Source organism: Rattus rattus, chromosome 2, assembly GCF_011064425.1.
Source record: "Rattus rattus isolate New Zealand chromosome 2, Rrattus_CSIRO_v1, whole genome shotgun sequence".
NCBI lineage: Eukaryota > Metazoa > Chordata > Mammalia > Rodentia > Muridae > Rattus > Rattus rattus.
The window spans coordinates 166,628,395-166,647,922 of NC_046155.1; the positions used below are offsets into that span (position 1 = coordinate 166,628,395).

A 19,528-nucleotide genomic window follows, 5' to 3' on the forward strand; every position below is an offset into this window, starting at 1 on the left:
TTTGGTTCCCTGCGCTAAATGTCACGTGACCCCGGAAGCGCAGAGCCTGCTCAGGCACCCTTGCCGTGGTGAGGCTTGGCTGTTTCCTCTAGGAAAGCTTTGGTGGGGTGGGGTGGTAGCAGTGAGAAGGGCTTTCAGATGACTACTTCAGCCTGTCAGTGGTGGGGTGCACTGGGGAGGCTGAGGACAACCTGAGCTACATACTAAGACCATATCTTAAAGAAGAAGAAGAAATTAACCTGCAGGCTTCCCAAAACACCTGTCACAGAGTTGAAGGCAGAGCATGAAGTCATCTGCCCTGGGTGGTTCTTCTGGAAAAGCAGAGCTGGGACTTGAACCCTTGCAGCCAGACATCTCAGGACCCAGTGGCTGTGGTCCGCTCCTGTCCTGAGCACTACCAGGAGCGCCTCAGCCGCCACACCTGACTAACCCAGCCCCTTCGCCCTCCCAGGAGAAGCAGGATAAGGTGGTGCTGCAGTCAGAGGTGGCCAGCCTGCGGCAGAACAACCAGCGACTGCAGGAGGAGTCGCAGGCCGCCAGTGAACAGCTTCGCAAGTTCGCCGAGCTCTTCAGCAGGGAGAAGAAGGAACTCTGAGCTGCCCTGGGCTCGGCCCCTGACAGCCCTGGCTGGCAGGCAGTGGGCTTCTGGTTGCAGGGGTAACAGGGCATCCAGCCGCAGCCCCGCACCCACCGCCCTGCGACCTTCCGCTGTGTCTCAGGCCCCTGTCAGCTGCTCCCTGCCACCCCGCAGGCCACCGTAGGCCACTCCTAGGACCCAGCTGCCTGGAGCTGTGACAGTGGGAGGGGCCCAGGAGCCCCTGCATGAGAACTATGGAACGAAGTGAGCCCTTCCTTCCCCCACTCCCTGGCACTCCGGGGCTCCTCTGTCCCCAGTGTACTACTGGCTCCAGGTAGCATGGACATCACCCCAAGTCCCCCTTCCATACAGCAGCCAGGAGCACTTTCACAGAGTTTAAATTATTTTCCTGGGGCCCCAGAATGGACGGGAACCGCTAGCACCCAGACCCACTCCTTTGAGAAACCCCATTTGTACAGCTAGGACTGTTTATATGATCTTTTTTACCTTCTTCTCTCCGAGCAGCCACAGGCCCCTCTACCTTCGAGCTACTGATCCGGCCAACCACGGGCTCCTCCCCTAGGACAACTAGGCCACTGCCTCCCACTCCAGAGGCTTTGAGGGGCCTGGGGACAGGGCCGAGGCATAGCCTTCTCCCCCCCATATGGTCCTCTTCTCTTTTACAAGTCTCCCTGGCCACACTCCATCCCCCAGTGGCCACCAGACACGCTCACTGTGCTCCCCGGGGAGCACTCACAGTGCAGCCCCCAGCCCCCAGAGATTCTCCAAAGGCAATAAGGGGCAGCTCGGTGTGGAGACACGCTGCTCACCCAGGAAACATGAAACACCCCCCCCTTTTTTTCCTTCTTTAAAAACAAACAGAAAAGAATATATATATATATATTTATTTTTTCATGTAGAGTTGTGCCGGAACACGTTTGAATGGCCACAGTCTGTGGATTCCCCAACCCCCGTGGGCTGGAGGTCGGTGTGAGGACCCAGAGTATATGGGGGCAGCAGGCAGCAAGCGGTTGGCAGCACAGATTGGACCCAGAGCCATAGGTGGCCCAGCCCTCAGACCAGGACAGGCGCTCTGCTCCTGATGGGCCAGGCTGAAGGGCAGGGCTTGAGGAAAGGGTACCCACAGCTCCCTGTGACCCACCTCTGACCCTGGGGAACCCTGGGTTGTGAGGGAGCAGCCTGCCATGCCTTCCACTCACATGGGATGATGGTGGCAGACCAGGCCACCCAGTGTCCTCAACCCTGGCCAACTACTGTGATGTCCCCCTCCTGATCCCCTTTCTGAAGGGTTCTCCAGCCCCCGCCCCTCCCTCTCCTCTCAGAACCCAACCTGGAGCCTTCCCCTCCCCCCTCCCTTCATCTCTTTCTTTAATGCGTCTCCTCGAATCTTCAGATCATTCAAATCATTTTGGGGACCTAATCATGTACATTGAGAATTGTAAATTATAATTTTTGGTTTTGTTCTATTATTTTTGTAAGAATTTCTGCAAAAAAAGAAATCTATTTAATTTGAGGTTGATACTCTGATGACTGGAGATTAGCAGCAGGCTTGTTTTTTTCATGTTGATTTGTTCTTTTTGGATTTTTTATCATTCTTTATTGTCTTTTTTTTCCCTCTCTTCCCATCCCTGTCTTGAGATTTCTGGCATGTTTCAGGAGGTTTCAAAGGAAATAAACGTTTCATAGAAATGGCTGGTGTGCTCTCTGGCAGCTGCCCGAAAGTCAGTGCTGGTTCCCTCCTCATAAGCTCATATCACACCCCTGCTGCACACACACACTTATGGGCCCTGTAGCTTTTCCTAGGCATCCAGACAAGAAACCCGACCCTCAGGATGTAGAATGTGCTGAAGTTAGAAAAGAAGCTAGGTCTGCATTGTGGGCATGGTAAGACAAGCCTTTAATCCCAGCGCTCAGGAGGCAAGGTGGGTGGATCTCTGTGCACTCTAGGCCAGCTTGTTGGAAATAAGTAGTTAGGGCTGCACCGAGACCCTGTCATCAAAGCGGGAGGGGACGGTCTACTTTTGCCAGGTGTGATGGTTCACACTTGTGATCCCAGCTCTCTGAGGCAGGAGGATCCCAGAGAGTTGAAGGCCAGTTGTGTTGGTACACATCTGGACTCTCAGCCTTGGGAGGTGAAGGGGCATCAGGAGTTCAAGACCTTCCTCAGCTACATAGCAAGTTTGAGGCCACCCTGTGCTTGACCCCAAGTGGTATCAAAGCCCTTAAAAAAGTGGCTGAGTGGTTAAGAGCACCCGCTGCTCTTCCGGAGGACCCCAGGTCAATGCTCACAGCTGTCTGACTCCACATCCAAGGGACCCAATGCCCTCTTCTGGTATGTTAAAAAAAAAAAAAAAAAAAAAAAAAAAAAAAAACAGGCAAAGTAAGGTAATATGCACCTTTAATCCCGGCAGAGGGAGGTGGATCTCTTTGAGTTTGAGGCCATCCTGGTCTACATAGTGAGTTTCAGGGCAGCCAAGGCTACACAAAGTAAGTCTATCTGGAAACAAAAAACACGGGAGATTGCCGGGAAAGCAAGTACGGCCATGTTTGTGGGACTTGTGTGAAGCCTCTGGCTCGAAGGCCTCTGCTGGGCCCCAAGCCACACCCCTCCCCATCCCAGCTACATTTCTGTGCCCTGCCCCACCTACTCATCTCTCCACTGGGTCCCACTGTGCGGAGGACCTCTCTGTGCCAATAGAGCAGGGAGTGGATTGCAGCGGAGAGCTGCCCCGGGGTCCCTGGGGACCAGAGGTAAAGGAAGTATATCAGACAAACTCCTGAAGCCTCAGCCAAAACCAGGTTTTCTATGGCCCTCCTGGCAGGACCGGTGGGGGCGGCTTGAAACTTGGGGCCCTGGATCTGTGTCCTGCCGAAACTGTGGACATCCGCGGGTGGGCGGGGCATGAGGCAAACTGACTATTTAGACTCAGGAATTCCACGGGAAGATCCTAAAGACCCGCCTCCTGTGGGAAGTCGGCCTCTCTGGACAGGACTGCCCCCTCCCCATCAGCTGTCTTTGCGTTCTTCTCACCCTCACTCCTCCGCACCCTACCCTCACCACCCCACCAAATGTCTTCCGAAAGGTGTTTGCCTAGTTCCAGGGGAGAATCAGCCCTCGCAAGGGTTTCCAGCTACTCAGACATCCTCACTCTCCACCCTCCTCAGGGCCCCATCCAGCCCAGCCCTCCCCCCACCAACCTGGGCCAAGTGGGGGAGGGAACCCGGGAACAAACTGTTCTCACATCCTCTCCTGGCCTGGGAGACATACCACCATCTCCCAACACCCCACAATTCACACGCGCACCCGCACCCGCACGCCAAACCCTGATGGCGCCTGCACTGCACCCTGTAGTCCCTTTCCCTTCTTGCCCCAGTTTTTCCTGCCCCCTTCCCCCACTTCTCCTCAGCCTGCCACACTATCTCTTTGGCCTCATCTGCCTGGCACTGTCTAGATTTCTGTTGTCTGCACCCCCACACCCCTTTTTAAAGAGACGTCTCATAGCCCAGGAATGACATGTAACTCACCGTCCTCCTGCCTCAGCCTCCAGTGCTAGAATTCTGAGCCACATGGTATGTTACCATCCTGGATGGCGGTCCTTACATTCTTTATTGCCTTCCAACCAAAACCCACTTCCCTCAGCCCCGTGTCTTTTGTCTGGGGGCTTTGCCTGTCCCCTTACCACATTTTGTCCCTCTGACTTTGTAAATTTTCTGCTTGTCTCTCCAAATAGCTGTCCACTTCTCCCTCCCCTGGTCTTGCCAGAGCCTGGCTTTTTTTTTTTTTTTTCCTTCTTTTAGACTATTATGTCCTGGACTAGTCTTCCACCCCGTCCCGGTCCTCTTCCCTCGGAATTCCTGGGACTCTCTCACATTAGCGCATCTCCCCACAAATGAGCTTTGTCCTCTTTTTTTCATTCAGTAAATTTGTGGCCTCAGAATCCTCTTCCTTCCTGACCATTGCCCTGGTACTCCACTCCCACCCCCACCCCACCCTGCCTGTTTCCTTAAATCCCTGTGTTTTGAGACGTCCTCCAGTCCTCCACTTTTAGCCACACCCAGGACAGGGAATCCCAAGTGACAGCCAGCCCGGCTGAGGTGCAATCTCCGAACCCTAGCCTGGGAGGGGGCTGCCTTCTGGTCTCTCCAGCCCTCCCCTCCCCCCAAGTCTTCACTCCCACCTCCCTCTTTGAGCTGCCTCCCGCTGCAGCTGCAGCAGCCCGTTGCTATGGCAACCACAGCTGGCTGGGTGGGAGCCCCTCCACCCCATCCCCCTCTTCTCTCCAGCAAGACAGGGAGGAGCTGGGACAAAGCCAGAGGGAGGCATGGTGTAGGGGCAAAGAGGTGGGGGCCAGCCACAGTGGCTTCTACCCCAGTGAGGCCCCTTGGCTTCCCATGTTGGTGACACCCCAAGAGAGGTTAGAGATGGAAGCAGTTGTGGGCAGAGGGGTCCGGCCCAGTTTAATACACAGAACAAGTTAATTCACAGCAGAGGCAGGCAATAAAGGAGACTTGGTGGCAAGGGGGGTACTCCTGGGTTGGGGGCAGACTCCCCCAGACCCTCCACCTCCCCCCACTTGCAGTCTCAATTTCCCTTTTTTAAAACCCGAACAACAAACACACACAACCACGAGAAACGACCACACCTCCTTGCCACCCCCAAAATGGCTAGCGAGGGGGGGAAGGAGGCAGCCCAGCCTGGCTGGGTAGGGAAGGAAAGGGCTGGGAAGGGAGAAAGAAAGAAAAAAAAACAAAAACAAAAACAAAAACAAAAAACAACTGAAGTCCATTGCAATCTGTGCTTCTTCTCATTGCAGCGGGCTGGCTGCCTGCCTGCCTGCCTCACCCCACCGGCCTCCCCCAGCTGCAAGCCCCAGGTCTGGCAGGCACCGGGTGGGCGCAGGGCGGGGCTCTCGAAGGAGGGGCAGGAAGAGTTCAAAACCATGGTTCACATCATGCAGTATCCACGGTGGGTACCGGGAGGGGGCAGTGTGTGGGCACCATGCCCACCTGGCCTGGGTGTGAGGAAGGTGTGGTACCCACCTCAGATGGGAGTTGAGACAATTGCAACTCCAGAAATGGGGTGGGGAGGGGCCATTCAGGAAACTGGTAAAGTCAGGTCCCAGCAGACACTCAGTGGCCCCCCACCCAGCCAGGCTTAGAGGAATCTTTGTATATATTAATTTCTTTTTTTTTTCCTTTTTTTTTCACGTTTTGTCTTTTTCTTTAGAAAAAGGCTTTTTCCGTGCCACTGGCTGGCATCCACTACCCCTCTATGCCCGCCCAGAGGCGGGGTATGGCTTTGAGGGGAGCAGAAGCCTGGTGCCCACTTGTCAAGGAATGAAGATGGGGGACAGGAGGGACCCTGCTGGACCCACCCTCCCTCAGGGTAACATTCCACTTGCAGAGGGAGACCGCCTTGGCCCCTCTCTGGGCTTCACCCTATCCCTTCCACTGGGGACACCAGGCGGGAAGAGTCAGGAGCTCCAAGAGGCCAAGGATAGCACCACCCAAAGGTCCTGGAGCAGCAGAGCCAGGTCTAAGTCAGGGTGATGTAAGCGGAGGCCTTTTCTTTCAAGTGCCGGAGACAGAGGTGGCAACTCCAGCTCCCTGCGGGGGAAGCCGTGAGACAAAATTAGACTCAAGCCGATGAAGAGCGCCCCCCCCACCTGTCCCCACCCAGAGCACATGGTCTCTGCCACCAGGAAGACAATGTTCCAACCCACCCACCCCGTGTCTCACCCATCTCTTCCCTCACCTTCCGGGGGCTCCGCCATGGGAGGGCTCAGGCAGTACATGTGGTAACCCCGATCGCAGTCGTCACAGAACAGCAGCTGGTCCTGGGGGGTGAGACCCGCCCAGCTGGCACCCTGGGGGCACGGGCACCAGAAACCGGGGTGGGGGGCTGGGGCAGGGGCTGGGTCCCAGGGGCCCTTATGAGAAAACTGGCTCTGCAGTCTCTACTGTGGAGCCCACTGGCCTTGTCGGGGCTCACACAGTGTGGTCTGGATTATGTAGCTACAGAACGCTGAACGATGTTCAACTAGCCAGAGACCAACTTGGGAGCAATATATAGGTTCGAATGCTGGCCCTACAACCTTCTGAGCTTGGCGACCTCAGGCGTCATTCTCCCTCTCTGAGCTCAGTATCTTCTCTGTGTAGTGGGAACCAGAGCACCAGCCTCAAGGGAGGCTGGGAGGCGTCAAGGGGAAGAATATGACAAAGGAACACTAGGGACGATGGTGACCGTAATGCATGCTAATGCTGGTCACCCAGGGGTTATGAACAAGGAAGGCTTTAGGCTTCACGAGCAAAGGTGGCAGAGCCAGGCCGGAAGGGAAGCTGGGGACGTGCCCGGGAGGTGGGGCGGGCACTCACGTCATTCTCCGAGGTGCCACACAGGCTGCAGGACTTGCATTCGATGCACTGCCAGCGGTAGGTCCGCACAGCTGCGGTCATGTTCACCGTGAACTGTAAACACGAGGGATGTCCTGGGGGTTGAGGGGCAGGGAGGCCGTTAGCGGAGTCGTTGTACCTCTGGTGGCTACTGACACGTGGGGAGGTAATGGCTCTATCCTCAGCCCCGACCCAGAGGTCAAGGTGAGCTCTGCAGTGGGACCCTAACCCTGAGACCAACATCCGGAAGCTGGACTGCCGGGCAAGCAGCCGTGTGTTGGCCACCACAGTCTCCTACTCAGCCACCATGACAACCACACTCTGCTCCCCAGAACACCATGGCAACCACATTCCATTACCCACAGTGCTGTGGCAACCACGTTCTACCACCCACAACACCGTGGCCACCACAGTCTGTTAAGTATTGCGCTAGGCAGCCACATTCCAATACCCACAGCAGAGCGTCCAGCCCTCCTGTTAACCACAGCAACGTGGCAGCCGACCTCTGCCAACCAGGATGCTATGGCAACTGAGTTCCACAACAGGGTCCCCACACCTTGCTTCCCTGAAAACCAAAGGCCATCCCGCACCAGGCACCAGCAAACGAACTTCCTCTGTGTGAATCTGCTCAGCCATTCTCCCAGGGCACGAAGGCACCTGTAGCCACTGCCCACAACACCCAACGGTTACAACTACATCTCCCAGAGCCAGACGCCAACAGCCCACACGGCCTGACAGCCGTAGCTACTGCCCGCAAGTGCCCAGTGGCCAGTAGCCACAGCACTCTGCCCACAGCACATCACAGCCACAGTCCATCATCCACGCTGCTCAAGTGACCAGCCTTACTACCCAGGAGGCCTCCATGGAAAACCACACTGTATTAACCACAGTTCTACAGCACACAATCCTGCTATTCACAGCACCCAGGTGGTGCAATTGCTCCCATACCTCCGTCCCCTACCCACAATGCCTCCCTAGCTTCTCTCTACTCTCCTTGCCGGGAAAACACAAAGCCAGGGCACCTTGTACTGTTGGTTCCCACTGTGCCAGCAACCCTGCTCAGTCTCTCACAGACCCCTGCAGCAGAGGCAGCCCCTAGGACAGGCTAGGGACAGCCCCTTACTCGCCTGCCTCCCACTCCCTAAATTCAGATTCTGAGATGTCCTCCTCCCGCCCCTGATCTTCCAGAAATACGTGGTGAGTTTCACCTGATCGCCCGCAGTCCGCACAGGAGATGAGGTCCTCAGGACATCCAGTCTTCTTGGAGCCCCCCAGGCAAAAGTCACAGTAGCCATTGGGGATGACAGTGCCATCTGGTGCTTTCTTGGCTGAAAGACAGCAGGCAGCGGTGGGCACAGGACAGGTGAGGCGTGCCAGTCAAAGACTACTGCAGAAGTCGGGGAGGAGGGAGGTGCCCCTACCTGTGTGTTTCCTCTGTGCCTCGGGGACCCAGGCCAATTCTTTGTAAAACTCTGGGGGTAGGGGGACAGAAAGGGGCTCTTACCATAGGCAAGGTCCCATCTGTCCCCAGCCTCAGCCCCAGGGGCGGACCCTTGGCCCAGGCACTGGGAAGTAGCAAGAAAGCTGGGGGAGGGACAAGGAATGCTCACCAGAACCCTAACTCTTAGGATTCTATTTGGGTATGTTTTCTCTATTTGGGTAAAAGTGTGAGGATAGACATAGCCTTAGCAAGAACCCATGGCTGCTGCCACCATCGTGTGTTTGCACCCCCCAGGTAAGCTTGCCTAGGCCAACGCTTAGCCCGCAGTTCTGCAACGCCTAATCAGGAGGACATTGTTACATACAGCACAGAAGGTTCTGTGTCAGGCCTGTGGATTTGTAGAAGCTGTCTTTGAGGGACAGGTGAGCTAGGCCCCCTCCCCCCATGGTTCAGTTGTCATGGCATGGAACAGCCATGAGTGGGTGTCAAGGACCCTGGGGACCTTGCCCCTGGACCCTAGCATAGCAGAGGAGACAAGGGAGGTCTAGGAAGAGAGGGGATCATCTACCACCCCACTCCAGGCTCTAATTGAAACAATAAATCAGACCCAGAAATACGGGAAGGGAGTGAGTGAGAGAGAGAGAGAGAGAGAGAGAGAGAGAGAGAGAGAGAGAGAGAGAGAGATGGGGTGGGTTGTCATGGCAACCCCAGAGCCAGCATCCCTATGATTGGTGGGGGAGGGAACCGTGAAGATTTTTTCCAGAAATGTCTAACTGTGCCCCCACCCCCCCAGACATTACCAGTCTCCACCGCCCCCGCCCCACCCCTCGCACCTCACCCACCAGCCTTGACCCTCCAACTCACAACTCACGTTTATGGTTGTTTTTCCGGTGGAAAGGCAGGGCGTGGCGCTCAGTGTGCTCCTCCCCCTCCTCCTCAGCCAGGTGGGTGTGGGTGTAGTGGTAGCTAAGCCCTGGCCGGTTCTTATACCTCTTCCCACAGACTGGAGGGGAAGTGAGTGGGTGGTTGTCAGACTCCAGGGCCACCTCCTCCACCCCGGGTCTCCAGGATCACACCCCCCTGCTCTGCCAAGGGCCAAAAGGGAGAGTCCCTGGGTCCCACACCCCCTCTCTCTTTCCCCTCGGCAGAACTCACTATCACAGACGTACGGCTTGTCTCGGTCCTCCAAGGATGCGTTGTCCTGGCGTTTCCGGAGACCTCCAATGCCATACGCCTGTAGGGAGGAGGGTTAGGAGTAAGGAAGCCAGGAAACCAGGGAAAGGCTCATCATTCCTGGGGCTTTTGAGTTCTCCTTGTCGTCGCTGTCGTTGCTTTAGAGAGGGTCTCATGGTGTAGCCCTGCCTGACCTGGAAATCACTCTGTCGATCAGACTGGCCTTAAACATGCAGTGACCCTCCTGCCTCTGGGTTACGGGTATGTGCTACCGTGCCCTAGTGGGTTTCTTCATTTAGACTTGAGAATTCAAACTGAAGAAAAAAGTTAAAATTTTCTTAGTACTGGGGGGTGTGGCTCAGTGACAGAGCAGGTGTCATGGGAGTAGGAGACTCTGGGTGCCATCGCAGAGCCACACAGCAATAATGAAATCTCCCCATTAAAACCGGGCACATTTTCTAGCTGTGAGCCTTTGAACTTCTCGCAGTACACCTATTAGATAGTTCTTTTTGGTGTTGTTTTGAGACAGAGTCTCTCCACACAGTCCTTGCTGTCCGAGAACTCGCTATAAAGATCAGGTTGGCCTTGAACTCACAGAGGTCCTCTTGCCTCAGGCTCTCCAGTGCTGGAATTAAAGGTGTGTTCTAACACCTTTTTACTGCTCGTAATGGAGGGTGTGTGTGTGTGTGTGTGTGTGTGTGTGTGTGTGTGTGTTATGTGTGTGTGTATGTTTGATTGTGTGCATGTAGTAAATGTGTATTTGCATATGTGTCTGTATGTGTGGTGTGTATGCATGGTATATGTGTGTATATGTTCATATGGGCATGTGCACTTGTGTGTGTGGTGTGCATGTATATGTGTGTTTATGTGTGTATGTGGAGTGTATATTTGTCCATGTGTTTGTCTGTGTGTATATCCACATGTGGTTGTGCATACGTGTTTGTACGTGTTCGTATGTATGCATACATGTTTGTGTGTGTGTGTGTGGTATGTTTGTGTGTGTGTGTTTGTGTGTGTGTTGCTGTTGTTGTCTGGGTGGCTGGTTTGGTTTAGGAATTTTTTTTTTCTTTTTGCACATGGTCTCTTTATGGAGTTCAGAATAGCCTGGGATTCGCTTCTCCCAAACTTGGAGCAATTCTCCTGCCTCAGCCTCCCAGGTATTGGGATTACAAGTGTGGGCTGCCACACCCAGGTCTGCAAGACAGTTCTGATCCACAAGCTCCAATTTTGAAATTGTTATAATCCACTGAGTTTCCATTTCCTCACCCATAAGAATGGGTGCAAAACCCTCTACTCCTTCACATAGCTCTGGGGAGGAGGTGGGAGGGAGAAGCTTCTGGAAGATACCTTTCCTTTGGCCCTGTTCTTCCTCCTGGGAATGTCTTCCTCCAAGTCTTCTACCTCGAGATCATGCGGAAACTCCAGCAACTGCTGTTTCTGGGCCCAGTAGAAGGGAGATTGGGGGGTCAAGAAGGTGGGGGCACTGATGTGCTGCAGGTGGGGTGGGAGAGCAAGTCAGGGAGCCTTCTACAAGCAGAGGTGTTCTGGGAGAATGGGGCTGTAGGGTCCCCAAAGGCCCTGTGGAGCCGGGCATCTCAGAGCAGGAAGGCATAGTGGTGACAGCGCACCTGCAGCCAGGGAGGGGGCTCCTACCTGACAGTCCATAATGGTCTCCTCCTCCTTCAACTCCACTTTCTTCTCTCCAGTCTCAGCGCACAGCAGAGCCTCAAGGACTGGCCCTTCCGGGAGGCCACCCTCCTTCTTCAGAGGTGCCTCACAATCTGGGGACAGTCCACAGTTGGAAAGAGGTATCAGTTGAAGAGGCTGTGGTCAAAGTGCCCAGGTTGCAGGCGGGTGGGGGTGGGAGCGTGGTCCTTGTAGCAGGGGCAGCCTCTCCCACGCTCAACCAACAATGGACATAAGGATTCAACTCGGGCCCTGGAAAGAACGCCCATACCCTGGGGAGACACAGCCATGCCCTCAGCTCTACTAGATAAAGAAGACAGGGCGAGACCCGCATACACCAGAAACCCTCAGGAACAATAGAAGACCCTCATAAACACCTGCACAGTGAAAAGGCGCCTAGACCCTCAGATACACCCAAAGAAAGTTAGAAAGACATTTGAATAGGATACATACAGACACATATGCGGGACATGCAGATAGATGGCCAGCCACACGAAGGAACACAGCCAACCTTTGAGTACAGCTGGACACACAGAAGAGATACGATTAAGTCCTTGGATACAGAGATACTCAGGAAGAGACAGGCAGAGCTTCAGAGAAATCTGGGCCTTCGTTAATTAGGAAGACACAGGCAGGCCACGTGATACACCTGGACACTCAGAGACAACCCCAAGGAGAAGCACTCAAATGTGGTCACACACTTGCACAGAGAAACACAGTCTGACATACACCGGAAATCACAGCCAGTCAGCACTTCCAGTACTCCTGATACAAGCAAACCTTCACACACACATTTGGACAGAGGACGAGACCAATGTCTGCCTTTCCAGAACACACTGGAAAACTCCAGAAGAAACACCTAACCCAGAAAGGCTCTCACAGACACTACTCTAACAGGATGCCCTGATAGAATCACATAGAGCCCAGAAAAAGCTAGGTACGCACAGACCTACCACCCACACACAATCAAATACACACTTTCCGATACATATTCTCTCTTGGAAACACCTAGAAAGGAACAAGCATTCTAAAACACTCAGCAGCGAATACAACTAGACACTCTTAACTCAGTGGCTCTCAACCTTCCTAAAAGTGTGACCCTAAATTTAATACAGTTCCCCATGTTGTGGTCACCCCCAGCCACAAGATGACTTCCTTGCTACTTTGTAACAGTAATTTTGCTACAGATACAAATCGTGAATGTAAATAGGTTATGCGGGGTCTTGACCCACAGCTGGAGAACTGTGGCTAACTCTTTAACACATACACGGTGAGACAGCCCTCAAGCACCCACAGAAAGAAACACTGCCAGACACGGGTGTGTCCCAGCTCACTCGGAAACACGTACAGTCAGACTTGATACATCTAGACATGGATAACACCGCGTCCTCCATACACCTGCTCGCCCTGACCCACATAGCAGGTACAGCTGGCAGCTCAGGAACCCATAGAAAGTAACTCAAGACATCCAGGGACAGATAGCCTGCTGTGAAGACACTCGAGATAATAAAGACGAAGTTCAGACAGTTCAGACGGGCAGCAGGATGGGGGTTGAAGGCCTTGACTGGGGCCACAGCAAGCGCAGGGGACACAGCTCCACCCACCGATCTTGTACTCGCAGGGCCGGAGCCTGGGGTCCTCCAGGATGTTGAGTCTCCGTTTCTTCCTCCAACAGCGGGCGGGGTAAGTGTAGATCTGTCCTGGGGCCAAACCTAGAGGAGAGAGGCTGTGAGAGTGAGGTCCCTGGACGCAGGCCCCGCCCCGCCCCAGCCTCGCGGCGGGTACCAGGCCCGCGGTGGGTCTTCTCCATCCAGATGTAGCAGTTGTTCTGAGCGACGCCGGTCTGAGAGTCGAGGAAGGGCAGGCGCAGGCTGCGCTCGGCACACAGGCGCGCGTTGTAGCTGCGGCAGTGCTCGATGGCCTCCCGGTAGAAGTCCTCGCCAAGGCTGCGGGGGCGGGCGAGCAGCGGGCGGGCGGCTGTCAGCAAGGGCTGGTGCGAGGAGGCCCAGCACCCTCCCCGGCGGCCCGTTCCCGCTGGTCCTCAAAGGGCAAGCCGACCAGGTCCACCTTCACCTCCCCCATCTCCTCCCACCCCTCTGGATCCGGGGGCGGGGCAGGGTGCAGGCAGGGAAGCAGTTACCTAAAACTTGATTATGTCTCGGGTTAAGAAGTATTCACAGACAATATAGAAACAGACCAAAACACACCGGGACCCGTCCACACATGTAGCCAAACATCCAATACAAACAAATCGCACATGGCCACACGGGATTCACACACAAAGAGAAACATATCCCAATATTCACAAAGGAGTAGCAAACAAATTCTCTCTGTCGCACAGCCGCACATCTCTTGCAGAACACAAATATTCCAAATTTTAAAAGAATATCCATAGAACTACCTATGAATGCCATGTATCCAGAGACCCCAGATGTGTCCAGAGGCAGATTATCCACAAAGCCCCACAACATGGAAACACACCACACAACACTCATCCCAACAGTCACACGTTGTCAAAAGATAGGGACCCTAGAATCATTTACATATGCGCTTACATATTCATCCAGAGACACTTCAGCCAAACACACAATACAAAGACATCACAGAGATTTACACAGGTACACATACACACATTCACACCCTCCGGGGGAAAAACAAACCCAAATTTAAAATACATTCCCAAACACAGGTACACGCCTTGGAAACAGAGGGACAGTCCGGTCTGCCTCTGTTCGTGCAAATATTTAGACCTAGCCCCACACCTCCCTATCCAGAGACACGGAACATAAATGGTGCAGTTTCACCAGACATGTGCACACACTTAGAGACCCAAATACTCAGATAGGTAGTGCAGAATAAAAGAAATCCTATACGTACCCACACATTCAGCTACAAAACAAAAAGCAATGTATAAGTCTCACCACACACTCCACACCCCAAGACAAAGGTAGCGTGGGTTCGACTCGAGTGTACCCAGGCCCCATCTTCTCTAAATCATTTACCCTCTTTCAAACCCTAGCATCCCTGGGAGGGGACATGACCCCTTTCCCCTAAAAATCCTTGGAGACCCCTCCCCCACGCCCTCCACCCGTCCAGGAGCAACGCGTCGTACACCATTCTTGCCAGACACCCACAGTCACATACACTCGCACCCCCGCACGCGGTGACAGCCCCCTGACACCCCACCAGCCCCACCCCCAGCGGCCGCACACATACACACACACGCACTCGCAGCCACACAGACTCGCCCGCGCTGACTCCCCCGCCTCGCGCACGCCCGCACCACCTCAGGGGGCTGGGGATGACCGTGGCCATCTTGCTCCCCGGGTCCTGCCCCCAGCAGGTCCCTGCCGGGTCGGTCCTCCCAGCGGTCGGGCGGGCGCTGAGGCCGCCCATCCATTCATTCCCGGGGGGCGGGAGCACGAGGATCTCAACCAATCAGGTTGGCAGGGCGGGCCGCCCAGGCCATGCTGGGAGTGGTAGTCCCTAGCGGGTCCTCCGACCCAGAGGGATGGAGGATCACGCAGTGGTTCGCACACGCTCACTCACATGCACTCCCAGCCCCACGTGCACAGACGCATGCACGCACACACGCGCACATGGCCGCTTACACACAGTCACACTACACTCGCAGACTTCCATTCACCCCACCTTCACGCACACCCAGCCACAGGCGCGGGGACCTCGCAGGTGCCCACCCGGCGGTGTCACCAGCGCGCCAGACGCCACCTGGCACTCCAAACTCTAGAGAATCCATCGTGACTGAGAGATAACTCTTGCGGCCACCTCACTCCACTCCTACAGAGGACTACAGAACTGCCGTCATTCTTCTTGGGTTCAAATCCTCGCCGATAGGACTTCAGGCGCATTACTTAAGCTTTCTGGGCCTGTCTCGACGGACTGAAGATTACAATAGTAACAGGGTAAGTGGCTGTTTTAAGGACAGCATCTTGCTGTTCAGCCCAAGCTGGTCAATTCTGCTGCCTCTGTCTCTCCAAGTGCTGGAATTAGTGTGTGACTCCACACCACCAAGTGCTGGAATTAATCTCTGCCAGGTACTAATAAATTCACTTATTCCACAGAGAAGATATCTACAAAGAGGATATGATAATGTACCAAGACATAAAGTGGTAACATTGTTATTAGGAAGAATTAGTAGCCTGCCTTAGTAGGTGTTCAACAAATATTTGTTGAGTGAATACTTAACACCTACTGTGCGCCTAACACTCGCTCCACACTAAACCTTTACTAGTCTCATTGAAATCCTGAGGAAACCTTACCTGTTCTCAGCTCCTGACTGTTGTCTGGATGTAGGATTCATGCGCCTGTCATCCATCCCTACAGGAGCCTCGGCTTCTTTTCTCTCCTACCATCACCCACAGTAAGAGATCCCCAGAGAATGAGCTGACCTACTGAGTCTCACCACACACACACACACACACACACACACACACACACACACACACACACACACACACACACATACACCACTCACTCAGCCCCACCCTCTGGGGAATAACTTAGCATTCTGATTAGAGTGGCTGCATAAATTAGCATATCAAGTGTTAATACAAAACCACTCTTGTCCAGCAGGGGGCGGTCCACCCATCCTCACAAGTCTCAAGATTTCCCGCACTTCACACACACAATACATCTCAAGACTTAGCTCCTTTCTACAAATGTCCCCATCCGCCCACCCATCTCAAGTCATCCAAGGCCTTGACCCATCTGTTCCCCGGCACTGGTAGGGTGTCTAATTTATGTCCTACCCAGGAATAAATGGTACCCCTGACTTTGTATCATCTCCAGACCATACCACCATATGCCCAGTTTCCAGGCCCAGTGTTCAGCTAGGAGGGTCCTTGTAACAGTCCTCTACCACCCTCCAGATCCTCACCACACCAACTGCCTCCACGGTTCTACCTCGGTCCTGCCCTTACTTACACTCCTTCTCCAGCTCAGGTCACCTCTGACACCCAAGCAACCACCAGGAAAGGGCCTGGCTCCCTTTGCTTGCCCATCACCATCACAGACCCTTCTGCACACTCTCTCCTCAGAACCTGCTCCCCCCTTCCCCCCCCCCCCCGTCCCCCCATCCTCTCAGTTGCCCGGGCAACTCTCCTGTCCCCAGCCCAGTGCCCTGTGTGATGATACTAACTAGTCACTATTCACATCAATCCTTTGAGTCAGGCTCTGTGCAAAGTGTGGACAAAGATGGACCTTTTAGTGAGATCCTGTGGCTTAGGTATGTCACCCTAGCATGGGATGGTAGCCGGTGCCTAGAGAGTTTTTAAGGCTCTGTCTTGAAAACAAAACTAACAAGCAAAAACCCACAAGACTCAAGGACCTGGCGCTGGCACACACTTGTTAATCCCAGCACCTCGAAAGTGTCAACGGGAAGTCAGGTACTCCGGGCCAGCTTCATTGATTTAGTGACTTAGGTGGCTTGAGTATCAAAGATCACGTCCATAACACAACAGCCTCCACGGGCCTGGCTGCTGCCCCCACGAGGTAATGCAAACAGCTGTTCTGCCCAACCCACACTGTAACACTGAGGCCCAGAGTGGGCTTCAAAGCCAAGTGTGAATTCAGGCAGAAGGAACTAAAGCCAGTGCCAATGGACTCTTCTTCCCAAGGGGATTTGGCTCTAGCCCTGGCTGGCCCGGAGCTCATGGGAAGACCAGACCCGCAGAAATTCTCCTGCATCTGCGATTAAAGGCGTGGGCCACCACGACCTGTGGCTCCGGCACCATTGAGGAGCAAGTTGTGTCCCCACTTCCAGCCCAATAGACAGACCCTTTGAAAGATAACCTGAAGAGGTTGGCTGCCCCCTCTACTCCTGCAGAGAGCATATCAAACGCACACTTCCTCCAACGTGTCTGCAGACCCACCGACCCAGATTGAAACTCCAATCTTCAGTGATTTCTGGGTGTCCCTCCAAAAGGCAGACCTCGGTGTGCGTGGCTTCGAATGAGAGGCAAGCGGAGCACCTTACCATACTCTCCCCTTCACACTGACCCAGGCACCAGACAGTTCCTCTAGCTCCACTGTAAATCCCGGCCCCCTAACTCTCACCGCCCCCCCCCGCCCCCAGAAACCAGAAGCGACCGGGGAGGGGCTTGGGTCCAAACAACTGTTCTATGGGTGGACGGGGGTGGGGGATGCACACCCCCAGTCATCCCAAAGCTCCAGGCTCAAGGTCAAGTCTGTGAGCGCAGGGGGTGGGGAAAGGGGGAAGTAGCCCCGGCCCCTTTGTGCGGCGCTGCGGGCGCTCGCCCTCCGCCTCCTCTGCCGGGCCCGAAGCGGGGGAGGGGAGTGCCGCTCTCCTGCAGGGAGAGAGGGCGGGAGCGGCCACGCTCCTGTCACTCGGAGCCGGCTGTCACCGCCTGGGAAAGGGGGTGGGAGGGAAAGAGAGCGTTGGGACCCGGGAGTCCGGGATCCCGAGGAAGGAAGGAGGGAGATATAAAGAGGTGAAGCTGGCATCCGATGGCAAAAAAGCGAGGAGGGACGGGGAGGGGCTAGCCTCAGACCCAGGCGGCCGGGTGTCCAGTCACCCGGCCCAGCAGGCAGCCAGCACTCAGAGAGTATCGCACAGACCGAAAGGGAGGGAATTCCCGGAGAGGGAGGGCGCTCCCAGCACCAGCTCCCGAGGCACCGGTCCCCAAAGGGATGGGAGGTGCTCGCGTTAGATGGGTATGGGCGGGGAGAAGGAGGAATGCCGCGGTCCGAGCCGACCGAGACATCAAGACTTCTAGGTCTGGGAGACCCGGGAGCAAAGAGAGGAGACAGTAAGGACTCAAATGGGGATGGCCTTAGCTCCCACTCTGCAGCCACGGGGTTCCTGGAGAAAGACCCGACAAGAGGATGGTGCTTTGATGAGGGGGAATGGGGTGAGATGCGTGAGGCTCCTGGCCGGTACTTAAAGGTTGATACCTCCCACCCACCCGGGGAAGTCGGGCACCCCAAAGACTCCGAGGAGCAGAGATGGAGTAGGCGAGTGAAGCCCCTACCCCCACTCTGGGTGGGGACACGGCCTCCACCACCCCCTAGCCCGCGGCACATTCCTTCACTGACAGCGACAAAGAAGAGGTGCCCCCGCGATCCAGAAGGGCTCCGGTATCTAACCCCAGAGGCGATAGGGGATGGAGGGTCAGCAGGGGAGTGGGGGTGCAAGGGGATCCCCAAGTACCATTTATACCATCCACGCGCTGCGTCCCCCACCCCGGCCCCGGAGAGTGCGGGGGGGGGAGGACCCGCTCCTGAGGGAGGGGTCCAGACTTAGGGAAGGACACTCACGACTTGAGCGGGTTCTGAATGGCGGTGGCCATGGCCCGCTCCGCTGGGCCGCCTCCGGCCCGGGGCGCCGCTGCCGCTGCCGCTGCGCGCGGGCCCAGCCTGGCCTGCGACGCCCGCTCTGCCGCCCAGCGCGCTACGATTTCATTCATTCTTGGGGCTGCGGCGCGAGCGAAGCGGGGCGGGCTGGGGGCGTGGCCCAGCCAATCCCCGCGCCTCCCGGCGCACGACGGGACCTGGAGTCTAGGGGCGCGCGGCGGCGCCCGAGGGCGCCCCTGCGGGGACTACACGTCCCAGGGGCCGTTGGGAGTATGGCGCACCCATTGGTTGCTGGGGATACAGGGCGGGGCTGAGCATCCCACTGTAGCATCCTTCCCACTCTGAGGATGTCTAGGTCCCAGCTGGGGCTTCTTCCACCATCTAGTCCCATACCACCACCACCACCATCACCACCCCAAGGGATGTGGATGACCCACAGGGTGTAAGGAATATTTTTTTTTCTGTCCCTGCTGGTGTGAGTGGCTCTAACTTGTTGTAAAGCTGTCTTAGAACAGAAGGGTTTAATCAATGTCTTTGTCCATTGGCATAGCACCTATGGGCCGGTACTCTCTGGTGCTGAGAATACGGCAATGACGAAGTCGCTGTTCTTCTCAAGAAGTTCACATTCTAGTGCTGGAGAGATGGCTTAGCAGTTAAGAACTCCTCCTGTCCTTCCAAAGGACCCAGGTTCCGCTCCCAGCATCCACATTGGGCTGTCCACACTCGCCTGAAAATCCAGCTCCAGGGGTCTGACATCCTTTTCTGGTCTCTGTGAGCACCAGACACAGGCAAGGTACACAGACACACGCGTGCAAACACTAACGCAGAGAAAATGAGTGAAAAGTGAGGCAAATTTGAAGTGAGCAAGGACGCGGATGGTGTAAGATCTTATAGGCCACCGCAGA

At 55.3% G+C, this 19,528-nt stretch overlaps 2 protein-coding genes across 15 annotated transcripts in view; one reads left to right on the forward strand and one right to left on the reverse strand.

Moving 5' to 3' along the window:
- Positions 1 to 2,287, forward strand: part of Sipa1l3 (signal induced proliferation associated 1 like 3) — an 83,550-nt gene extending 81,263 nt beyond the window's left edge. For both annotated transcript variants that reach the window (XM_032893991.1, XM_032893992.1), the window contains exon 20: positions 452 to 2,287. In XM_032893991.1, coding sequence (XP_032749882.1) covers positions 452 to 595 — 144 coding nt within the window. In that variant the 3' untranslated portion in view covers positions 596 to 2,287. The remainder of the gene's footprint in view (positions 1 to 451) is intronic.
- A 2,738-nt stretch (positions 2,288 to 5,025) lies between these two features.
- Positions 5,026 to 18,676, reverse strand: Dpf1 (double PHD fingers 1). 13 transcript variants are annotated; one of them, XM_032894001.1, is made up of 12 exons: positions 18,588 to 18,676; positions 13,077 to 13,237; positions 12,896 to 13,003; positions 11,259 to 11,386; positions 10,953 to 11,042; positions 9,588 to 9,666; positions 9,304 to 9,435; positions 8,413 to 8,463; positions 8,200 to 8,319; positions 6,974 to 7,086; positions 6,354 to 6,435; positions 5,026 to 6,205 (listed from the first exon to the last, which is right to left on the reverse strand). In XM_032894001.1, exons 1-12 carry the CDS (start codon positions 18,617 to 18,619, stop codon positions 6,135 to 6,137), a joined length of 1,167 nt encoding a protein of 388 aa, XP_032749892.1. In that variant the 5' UTR covers positions 18,620 to 18,676; the 3' UTR covers positions 5,026 to 6,134. The 13 variants fall into 13 exon arrangements, with proteins under 13 accessions (XP_032749892.1, XP_032749889.1, XP_032749887.1 ...); XM_032893998.1 differs by having other exon boundaries at positions 6,354 to 6,465; XM_032893996.1 differs by lacking the exon at positions 18,588 to 18,676 and adding an exon at positions 14,578 to 14,702.
- Between the last annotated feature and the right edge of the window lie 852 nt (positions 18,677 to 19,528).

Bases quoted from the DNA above. Each gene is read 5' to 3' on its own strand.
- Dpf1 (XM_032893993.1), bottom strand. From the start codon at position 14,687: ATGGGCGGCCTCAGCGCCCGCCCGACCGCTGGGAGGACCGACCCGGCA. The intron at 13,004-13,076 runs GTACCCGCCGCG...TCTCTCCTCTAG, and splicing joins GAAGACCCACCGCGGGCCTG to GTTTGGCCCCAGGACAGATC. The intron at 9,667-10,952 runs GTATCTTCCAGA...TCCTCCCTACAG, and splicing joins AGAACAGGGCCAAAGGAAAG to GCGTATGGCATTGGAGGTCT.